Raw genomic sequence first — 11,488 nt, forward strand, 5'->3', positions numbered from 1 at the left:
TAATGATGTGATTAAAAATCGTGACTGAACTTTGATTCGAAAGTTATACATTGCATAACTCTAGAAACCTTACGATTAAATAGTTTATATGTTTATCTTTAAATAAAGTCTTTTATATATATATATATATATATATATATATATATATATATAAATTTAAAAAGTCTTCAATATATGGAAAGTCTAAATAAGGAGAGGTGTAGTCTATCCTAGCCGTCTAATCTTACGAAAATGATTTTAGCTGTCGGATTTAAAGAATAATAAATGAAGGACGTAGAATAAGTAAATCATGTTTATACACTATATGATAGATTAGCTTACACCATAAAATTTTAAGAAAAAACTTTCTACACCATTAACAAATTTGTAAAAAGTGGTTTCATAGATTCGATATCAAAACCTTCTTAATATTTTTCTTATATTACTAAATTTTCGCTTTTTAAATCAAAGATTATTTTTATTCAGAAACTTCCCCTATTGTAAACCTTCTACATGAAATTATATATCAAAACATTTCATTCAAAGACTTTGTGCATAAGAAAAATATTTCCATTTAGAAACTTTATACATAAATAAAATAGTTCCATTTATAAACTTTACTAGTAAATAAAATATTTTTATTCAGAAACTTCATACATGAATAAAGTATTCCTATTCATAAACTTTGTATGAATAAAATATTTCTGTTCACAAAATTTATACATAAATAAAATATGTGTATTTAGAAACATATTTAGTCATCAAATTTGTACAAGAATTAAAGAATATCCTAAGATCATAAATGATTAATGGTTTTTGACAATTTATTTAGATGAAAAAATTGTTACTAAATTTGCGATCTATTGTTTGATGCATTTGATGATAAAAGTGCATTAACAAATCACCTACAAAAGTGGAATTAAATTATATAGTTTAGCTAACGACTTACATGTTTCCTAAATACATGTGCTAATCATGGTTAGCTAAAAGAGAAAAGGTGAAATAGTTGCATAGAATAGTATTCGCGTGCTTAAGCTTCCGGCGAGTGTTCGCTGATGAGCCTTTCCGGTGTTCGATTGGCAGTGTCCGTAGCTCATTCTTTTCTTACGGAAAATATGGTACCTCGTTAGCGCATGATTAATTAAATATTAATTAGAAACTTAAAATATGAATAGATACATTTTAAAATAAACTTACTGTATATTTTTTGCAAAAAAATATATTGTTAGTAGTTCCGTAAGTGTGCATGCGGTAAACAAGCAATTTTGGTTTCGAAACATGAGCCATCGAAATGGAGGCAATATCACTTATAAGACCATGCACAGTGCTCCACTCTCACGAGTGGTTTGAAGAGTCCACATCGGATTCAAGTGGAGGTGGGGAATAGAGGGAAGAAAATAAGTGGTCTCCACAGGCTTTGCGTCTTCCCCGAAACTTGATTGCCTCACGCTAAACATAGCAACTCCACAAGGTTCCTTCCCCAACATGCCTATGAACATGTTATTGGCATGGTTGAAGAAGAAAGGAGCTCGGATAAGCTACGGCCGTAGAAGAGGACGGTAAATATCGATGACACACTAGGAGAGCCTGTGATTGGTATTGGTGAACCCCCATTAGCAAGCTAATGGCTAGATCTGAGATGACACCAGTGGTGGAAGAGGAGAGGCTATCGTAGTGGCGGAAGGGGCATCACCAAGGGCTCGTCTGAAGGTTTGCTGGCTAAACAACAATGACATAAAGACTACTGACCACTGGCCCATGCCATCATGGCCTATATCGCATGGAAGCACTACTAGACAAGATGACCCAATCTATGGCACCAGATCTCTACGAACGAACCTCACTGTCTTGATCCCCATCACTTAGATCTACTAGGACTCGAAGAAGGGGATGGTGGCGATCACTGCAAACGACCTAACAGAAGAGAGGAGAAGGGGATTCAGAGAGAAGAAGTTTGGGGCAGCCAGCTCATCGACCCATGCCCTAATCTATGTAGCCAACAAGGAGGTTGCCATCACTGGCCCTTTCATTGCCTTTTTGATTTGCGGCTCATCAGCCTGCTTCACCTAAAGAAAACGATTGGTTATGGTGTATTGATGCACCGTCGGGCCGAATAGAGGTTCTAATGCCTAGGAACTCATTGACCGCACATGTGCCACCTTGCCCCTAACAAGTCTGCCTCAATCTATCCCCTGCCCCGAATGGGTAGGAGGATGGGGTCGCCACTAGGGAGCCAAGTTGGTGGGTGGTGGTCGTCATCCCGTCGATGGAGATAAGTCTCCGTGCAAGAGAGGGTGGGTAGGGAAAGGACTTGCTGAAGGGAGTTCGAAATAAGCACGCACGCCAACATGATCATACTGTTTTTCCTCTCTTTTCATCATGGGCAATGCAATAACTTTGTCTTCATGAGGACTAGTCATTTCTTCACAATTTCATACAAAATATTAGTTCTCATTATTTGATTGTCATTAATCAACAAAACAAATTAGGGGCCTAAATACACTTTCACAAGTCACAAATGCACTGCATCCATCGAAACCGCTCTCAATATTGTCTTAGGACTTAATTGACACTGGTAATAGAAGTTGAGAGGTGTTCTATATCTGACTTGTCTGATTTTACAGCTGAGGTGTGCAAAGCAAACTCAATCGGTACTTGAGGGACCTAATGTAGACATTATCCCCCCTCTCTCTCAGCATCTTCTTCCACTAGAAATTCCAGGCACATCATTAACTAACTATTTATTCTGGAGTCTAGACCGATCAAATAGATAAGATTGGGCCAACCAGGGAAACATGGACCCATGCATTGGTCTTGGTTCAAGTGCTTAATCGACGATACTTTTGTATAAGACTGCAAGCCTACTACATGTGCATTATCCATGCTACTTGCAATTTGCAAAAAATCATAATTTGTAAATTATGATTTGGGCTTGGTTAGGAGGCAAGGGGCGATGGGGAGGGGTAGTGGGGAATCTCTGGCTTAAAACGATGGTCGGGAAGATAACGAATACTAGGGGTGGTGAAAAGTGTGGACGACGAGGAGGCGACTGTGTCACTTGAGCTACAGGTCGCCAGTGGACTATGGACCGATGTTGATAATAGGGTGGTAGATACAGGTGGCAATGGGAATCCATTACCCGATACCTGACGGGTATTTACCCCATTAGAGTAGCTAAATTGGTTAAATTTTGTACCCGTGAAAAATTTTTATACCCGATGGATAATTAGGTTTGGGTATGAGTAGGTAGTATCCATACCCATCACCCAATGGTTACCCAATATAAATAAATAAAAATAAATTATATCATTTACCCATGAATATTTGGCCCAACATTAAAAAATCTAATTATGTGGTAAACTATTAGTCAACTACTTTTATGGTACTCATTGTTTATTGCTAAATTATAGCACGACTATAATTAATATTGATCTTGTATTGTTATTTTTATTGTATTGTGAGGAATAATTGGGTGTGGATTACCCGTGGATAAAAAATACCCACGTGGGTATGAGTATGAGAAAAAATTATACTCATGAATGTAAATGGGTAATCCAATGAGTATAATTTTATTTCGTGGAGATAGATATAAGGTCGTAGTATCCATTAGGTATCCACCCATTGCCATCTTTAGGTAGAGACAAAGAAGTCACGAGGACTGTCACTTAAGCAAAGAAGAGTATTTATTCTGAGACCGAGGTAATACCCGAGGGAATACTTTACCGGAGCCAAGGAAACATTTGCTCAGCCGAAGCCACCACCACACCACGACCCCCGACCGAAGTAGAATTTGCCATCAAACAGTACATCGGCGGTACGTGCAGCCGCACACGGAGGCCACGAGATTGCGCACCTGACCCGCTAAACTACGCTGGACACTAGGCAATCACAATCGCACTGCACCACACACCCCCCGCAGTAGAAAACAAAAGGGTTTTCATCCATGCAGCACGACCAAGATAGAGAAATGAGGAATCAAAGCCAGTACAAGAATCCAATACACTCCTCCAAACATATGCGATAGCATACGATCCCATCCAAACATCGTCTGGTAGGTGAAACGGATTTAGAGTGGTGGCAGTAGCATCAGCGCGCTACCACACCACCCATGTACCAACTACAGCTTACTACATTACCCAAGAGCAGCACATATAACCAATTAAGCATCATAGCGAAACAAACAATAATAACGATAGCCCAAACGTACGCAAAGCTCCCGTCTTTTGTGTCGAAAAGGGTAGTACACAACAGGCGACCTCGGTCAGGAGGTCGGAGATGGAAGAGATGGGATCCCAGTAACAAGCTCCGCCGGGTAAACTTACTCCTCTTCCGCGACCTGCTCCTCGTCGTCCTCGTACTCGCCCTCCTCGTCGGCGGTGGCGTCCTGGTACTGCTGGTACTCGGAGACGAGGTCGTTCATGTTGCTCTCGGCCTCGGTGAACTCCATCTCGTCCATGCCCTCGCCGGTGTACCAATGCAAGAAGGCCTTCCTCCTGAACATGGCCGTGAACTGCTCGCTCACGCGGCGGAACATCTCCTGGATGGAGGTGGAGTTGCCGATGAAGGTGGACGCCATGGACAGGCCACGGGGCGGGATGTCGCACACGCTGGACTTGACGTTGTTGGGGATCCACTCCACGAAGTAGGAAGAGTTCTTGTTCTGGACGTTGATCATCTGCTCGTCCACCTCCTTGGTGCTCATCTTGCCACGGAACATGGCAGATGCAGTGAGGTAGCGGCCATGACGTGGGTCGGCGGCGCACATCATGTTCTTGGCGTCCCACATTTGCTGTGTCAGCTCAGGGACGGTGAGGGCACGGTACTGCTGCGAGCCACGCGAGGTGAGTGGCGCAAATCCAACCATGAAGAAGTGCAGGCGAGGGAAAGGGATCAGGTTCACTGCCAGCTTGCGAAGGTCAGAGTTCAGTTGACCAGGGAAGCGCAGGCAGCATGTGACTCCACTCATGGTAGCACTGATCAAGTGGTTCAGGTCACCAACTGTTGATAAGAAATATTTCAGTTAGCACAAATAGGATCCAGCATGACAATAACTTCACATGCAAAGCAGTAACAGCTAAGAAACTAGAAGCAGGCTGTGACATGAATGAGAAACAACTATGGTTACTGCAATGATTGCAAAATACTAATGTTACTGCACATAATACATTCAGCAAATTCCTAAAAAAAAGTTAATGCCTTCAAGTAGGTTGCACTGTCATGCCAGCTACTGACATCATGTTGCAATGTGTACAGAAAACATGCTTGATCTGTACGATGGATGCAAATAAGCAGAGCCACCTAACCAACATGGGGGATTCAGATGAAACTAATAACTCGCCTCATAATTAAACAACGCAAAGTAGCTGCATGTCGTTATAATGCTGTAGTCTGTACTGTACCTAGCCAACACATTATGCTGGAATAGGGACCATGCAAGTTGGACTGCAAATTATGGATAGCAAGATCCACAGCATGAATGTATATATCAAAGCAAGCCTTTAAAACAAAAACTGAGCTACCAAATACACCTCTGCAACATATTTGCAGCAAGGTAATTATGCATCAGAGTAAGAATTAACTTACAGCTAGGAGTGGTTAGCTTGAGGGTGCGGAAGCAAATGTCATAAAGTGCCTCGTTGTCAAGAACCATGCACTCATCAGCATTCTCCACCAATTGATGGACAGAAAGAGTTGCGTTGTAAGGCTCAACAACTGTGTCTGAGACCTTCGGTGAAGGGAAGACAGAAAATGTGAGCATCATCCGGTCAGGGTACTCCTCCCTGATCTTGGAGATCAGGAGTGTGCCCATACCAGATCCAGTGCCTCCTCCAAGGGAATGGCAAACTTGAAAACCTGATTACAGAAAGAGAAAATATATAAGCTGTGGAAAAGGCACTATAAATGCTGAACTATCTGCACTGAGTGGTCACACGATTGCACTGATAGATTTCATGATGTGGCAGGTAAATTAAGCTTAGAATCTGAAGCTAGCAAGCTCATTGCATGCATTCGTGTGGCTAGGAAGGAATATTCGCTAAAATTGACATGAATCAAACAATCCCAATCTAGATGTCTGAACCACAATCGAATTGTCTGTATTACAATAATCAAGATCTATGATAACATAACCTATCATGGTAACATATACGAATCTATGCAAGCAAGATTGCACGAATATCAATCTTCTAATGCGCCAAACATTAGTCACAATGGTGAACGATAATACACCAAAAGTTTAACATGGACCAAATAGTGATCATTTTGGTATCTACATTACAAATGATTAAAGCTCCGTTATTTTAGGGCGACATATACTAGTACTAGCTAACAAAAAGCAAATACAAGAAATAAAATACTCTACCTGAAAGCTAAAGCACCATATGACAATATATAATATTCTGAAAGGGAAAAGGCAGCCGACGCTACCAAATCTGGAACTATTTTTCATCAGATCTGAACTAACACGCATCACCGCAATCACAAGCACATAATTAACAGGCAGCATTCAACATTGGAGTAAGAAATCGACCTTGGAGGCAGTCGCAGTTCTCGGCCTCCTTCCTGACGACATCGAGAACCGAGTCGATGAGCTCGGCACCCTCGGTGTAGTGTCCCTTGGCCCAGTTGTTGCCGGCGCCGGACTGGCCGAAGACGAAGTTGTCGGGGCGGAAGATCTGGCCGTAGGGCCCGGTGCGGACGCTGTCCATGGTTCCAGGCTCGAGGTCCATGAGCACGGCGCGGGGCACAAAGCGGCCGCAGGAGGCCTCATTGTAGTAGACGTTGACGCGCTCGAGCTGGAGGTCGGAGGTGCCGACGTAGCGGCCGGTGGGGTCGATGCCGTGCTCGTCGCAGACGACCTCCCAGAACTTGGAGCCGATCTGGTTGCCGCACTGCCCGCCCTGGATGTGCAGGATCTCCCTCATGGCTGCCGGATCCTCGCGGTCGGTAGCTGCAGGTGGGAGGGGAGCAAAGGAGACGATTCCGCTGTTAGGTGCGAGAAAACGATGCGAGATGGCTTTGAAATAGGTGTGGAGGACCAGATCTGCTTTTGAAAAGCTCGCGAGCACGATATCCTCGGGATTTCAAGCGCAAAAGCGCAAAACCAAACAGATCCAGGCCCAAAATCTGTACAAAAAGCCGTAGGCAAAGCCCTACGAAACACGAATCAATCCGGAGTCGCAGAGCCTCTAGTACTCACTGAACGAACTGCAGCGAGCAAACCCAAATCCGAAAATAGCACCCATAAAACCCACCAAAACCCACCTCAAGTAGACTCTAAAAGAACTAAAAATCCGTCAAAAGCCAGATCTAAAAAGCACGAATGCCCAGCGCCTCACCAAAAATTCACAGAGCGAACAAACAAGCTAACAAAAATCCCCCAAATCCGACTTCCCCAACCAAAACCACCGCAAGAGCACAGACCAGATCCAGAACCCCACCCGAAACCAAGCATGCGCCCGCGACCAGAACCAGAGCAAGATCACAGCCGCATTACCTCACAGAGGAGAGTAGGCCGGCCGAGCGGAGCGGAAGCGGAGAGAGTGATGAGCAGGGTGGTGCAAATGGGACGCGAGGCTGCGCCCCAGAAAGGAGGCGGGCTTTATAGCGGGCGCGGGGGCTAGGGCACCGGATCGGACGGCCCAGACGCGTTCGCTCCCACGCCGCCCGGGGCCGTCGGATCGCGCCCATCGGACGGCGTCACGGTGGCCCCGCGTCGGCTTCGAAAACGGCCCGTTGGGAGGAGGGAATTTTTGAAATTTTTTGGGTGGCCGCTTGCTGGGGGGGGGGGGGGGGGGGGGGGGGGGGGGGGGGCTTTACGCGAAATGACGGGGTTGCCCTTGGGGCGGAACGGGACGAGACGGGTGTTGTGGGTGGAATGACATAACCACCCTCCATCGTAAGAGTCTGTTTAGTTTTCAAAAATTTTCATTAAAAACATAACATTGAATCTTTGGACTATAAATAGGATATTAATCATAGATAAAATGAAAAAAAGTAATTGTACAGTTATTTGAGAAATCGTGAGACGAATCTGTTGAGCCTAATTAGTACGTGATTAGCCATAAGTGCTACAGTAACCCACATACATTAATGACGGATTAATTAGGTTCAAAAAATTCGTCTCGTGGTTTTCATGCCTACAGTGAAATTCGTTTTCTCATTCGTGTTAAAAACCCTTCCGACATCCGGTTAAACATCTGATGTGACATCCAAAAATTTTCAAGTAAACACCCCAAGTATCAAATACACGCCCTGGTGCGTTGGGCCTATAGGATCCGAATGGATAAGCAGCAAAACAGTGACCCTATCACTCCACGGTCCACCAATTAATGTGCACTCTGCCCGTGTTCTCTGATCAGAGGGACAGTGGGAGATCGGAGGTACTCGAGAGTTATTGTGATTTTTTCTGATTAAAAGTATGAATATGGATTGGAATTTGGAAATCTATGCTTTTATTTAAAAAAACTATGATTTAACATTGTGATATAAGGTTATTGGAATCATATTTCTACCGTGGTTTCAACTAATGTAAAACATGATTGCACAAATATGTTCCGATAGCAATTGAGAGCGCAACAATACCTCCAACTGAGAATAGTCGTTAACCGATTGTTGCAGATCAGAGGAGCTTATCAGAAAGGCCCCTATGCTCAGCAAGGTTGTTCCGAGAAGGCACCCTACATCCAAGGGAAACAAATATACATTCTCAATATCATTTTGCCTATTAAATTTCAAATAAAAAATATATTATTATATTATTTTGTTTTTAAAATATATGTCAAAATTTTATGTACTAATTATTTAGATTCATTGGTTACATAAAATGAACATACTATGCACTCAAACGAATTTTTTAAAGCTTATATTCAAACTTAAATCATCAAGGGCAGTGAAGACATTTGTCATGAACTTAACACTGAAATGAGGGAAAATGTAACGGCAAGGACATGGAACGGATCAAGTTGAAATTTTAAGGGTATATAAGAGATTATGTAAGTTTTAGGGGTATGGAAGGGATTGAGTGATTTTTTAAGTATACGTGGAATTTACCCATTTGTTAGTGGTGTGCAGATAAAACTGATGTGCACAGAAAAGGTTAATGGCTTCTTTAGAACAGAGGGATTTTTGAGAAAATTTTAAGGATTAGATTCATACGGGAAAAATAATCCTATATGGCCATGTGGAACAAAGAAATGTACCTTTCAAATTCATTTGAAATTCCTTATGAATGCCTCAAAGCATAGGATTTTTAAAAGGTTTTACGTGAGGTCAACCTCTTAAAAAATTCCTTTGTGTATATCTCTTCTAATTTATGCGTTTTTCATGTGCTCAATCCAAATGGTTATTCTTCCAATTTTTCTATGTTTCTTCAATACATAGAATTTGGTTTGATAGGACACTCAAATTCTCTCTTTTTTTTCTTTATTCCTCAAATAATGCCCCGTTTAAGCTATGAAATTCGTTTTTTTCATTCGTGTTCGAAAACTCATTCTGATATCCGGTCAAACGTCCGACGTGGCACCTAAAAATTTATTTTCCTAACTAAACGGCGCCTAAGCCTTAAAAATAACAGGAGGAATTATCGAGCACCATTTATACAAATATCACTTTCTTATTCAGGGGCTACCTACCCAGCAAAGAAACCAAAATCATCCAAAGGGTACATCCGTCTTTTCCTCCAAGCGCATGTTCACTCCCAAGTGACAAACATGGCGATGGACACGGGGGAATAGAAGAAGCATCCATTTGGCTTAATCATCGCAGTCAAGCAACATAATTGACCATTCAGAAGCAGATCAGCTCCCTCCAAAGTATATATATTTATCGGCCGGCGACAGTGTCATGCCGCTGCCAGCCTGCCACGGGAATCGAATGACTCCAAACACTAGAAATTTGTAACCAGTACAAATTGTCAAATGCCATTCTCCATCTTACCATGACGGCCATGTGCAAAGGGCCATGTGGAACAGTGGAAGGCCGGCCAGAAAAAGCAGGATCCCATCGTCCCAATTTCACATCCTCCACCGCATTTTTACTGCTACTAATAATCCTGTGAATCTTGGTAATTATTTTGGTAGAATTGAATCGATTCATGCTAAGGATTTAAGAGTTATATTGGAACGCACGAATATCAGATAAAAATTCTGTATTATAAAGCTAGGCAAAAATAAGCTGAGATATAACTGGAATTTTGATATTTTGGTTTTACTATTCATTACAGTAGCCGAGCAATTAGCACCGGTTGCCGATCTTACCACCAAATCAAGATACGGTGACCACTTCTGTCCATCCAAGGTGAGGTGTGTGATACTACTAGCGCTCTAGCAGTACAAGAAGGTGGAGATCGGCGCCCTCGGCTCACCGAGTCACCGTCCTTTTTTTTTGCCCTTTTTCCTGCCTTTGCGTGTTGTTTACCGCAGGCATCTCATCTGGCCCTCGTCGTCGTCGTCGTCTGCTTGCTTCGCTTGTGAACTGCGGCGAATCCCCCACGACGCATGTGGCAAATCTGCAGCCCGCCTTCGTTATCCACGCGCTCCCATGCGTGTAGGGCTCCCGTGACAAGCAGGCCACGAGCAGCTCACATGCGTGGACGATGCAAAAAGATGAAGGTCAGCCACTGTTTTGCTGGCAGCTTACCACTGCTTACTATACACCTCACTTCATGCTTGCTTTCTACCCAAGTATTTTCGATTCTGTTTATTTTTTTTTCGTAGTTTGTTTTTCAATTTTTACTTTTAGACCACAAAACACATAATAAAGTTATTTTTATAAATTATTTTTTGTTTGTAAACGTATCTTTTGAAAACATTCACCCATTTCAGCATTTCGCTCTAAGCCGTCGATTCCAGGATATGTGATGTCAGTTTGTCCTTCGTGTGGTCAATACTCAATACTGCATTTTTTTCTCAAAAACATCACATCGAATCTTTTGACACATAAATGAAGTATTAAATATAGATCGAACAAAAAACTAATTACACAGTTATCCGAGAAATCATGAGACGAATCTTTTGAGTCTAATTAGACCATGATTAGCTATAAGTACTATAGTAACCAACCTGTGCTAATGATGAATTAATTAGGCTCAAAAAATCTGTCTCGTAGTTTCTTGGCGGAATCTGTAATTTGTTTTTGCATTTTTGACTGAAAACCGCTTCCGACGTCTGATCAAACGTATGACGTGATATCTCTTACAAAAATTTTTGTAATCTAAACACTGCCTCAATGTATGGTCTGTATTTATGACTAGTTATTTTGCTTACTTTCGTAGCGGTAGATGTTTTAAAGATAGTGAGAGGTGATTTTCTTTATTTTAACATATGTCGGTCTGATTTTACAATACGATGTATGCGTCTATAGATAATGCGCGTGTGCTATAAATGGTTGCATTTGTGTCGTATTTTGCAATGAAAAAAAAACACACCACTGCAGTACACTCAACTTGATAGGTTTAGTACGTGGTCAAACATTGGTTAAGGGCACATCATTATTGTCGAGCGTGTTAATT

At 42.3% G+C, this 11,488-nt stretch overlaps 1 protein-coding gene across 1 annotated transcript; it reads right to left on the reverse strand.

Annotated features, from left to right (window-relative positions):
* Positions 1 to 4,198: 4,198 nt before the first annotated feature.
* On the reverse strand, positions 4,199 to 7,552 carry LOC102715059 (tubulin beta-1 chain). Its single transcript, XM_006644008.3, has 4 exons — positions 7,475 to 7,552; positions 6,509 to 6,928; positions 5,563 to 5,832; positions 4,199 to 4,977 (listed from the first exon to the last, which is right to left on the reverse strand). Exons 2-4 carry the CDS (start codon positions 6,900 to 6,902, stop codon positions 4,298 to 4,300), a joined length of 1,344 nt encoding a protein of 447 aa, XP_006644071.1. The 5' UTR covers positions 6,903 to 6,928; positions 7,475 to 7,552; the 3' UTR covers positions 4,199 to 4,297.
* Between the last annotated feature and the right edge of the window lie 3,936 nt (positions 7,553 to 11,488).

This window comes from Oryza brachyantha, chromosome 1 (genome assembly GCF_000231095.2).
Source record: "Oryza brachyantha chromosome 1, ObraRS2, whole genome shotgun sequence".
In the NCBI taxonomy this organism is placed as follows: Eukaryota; Viridiplantae; Streptophyta; class Magnoliopsida; order Poales; family Poaceae; genus Oryza; species Oryza brachyantha.

Coding starts and splice junctions, on each gene's coding strand:
- LOC102715059 (XM_006644008.3), bottom strand. CDS start 6,902: ATGAGGGAGATCCTGCACATCCAGGGCGGGCAGTGCGGCAACCAGATC. Junction 5,833..6,508: donor GAACTGCGACTGCCTCCAAG/GTCGATTTCTTA, acceptor TTCTGTAATCAG/GTTTTCAAGTTTGCCATTCC. Junction 4,978..5,562: donor CAAGCTAACCACTCCTAGCT/GTAAGTTAATTC, acceptor TCTTATCAACAG/TTGGTGACCTGAACCACTTG.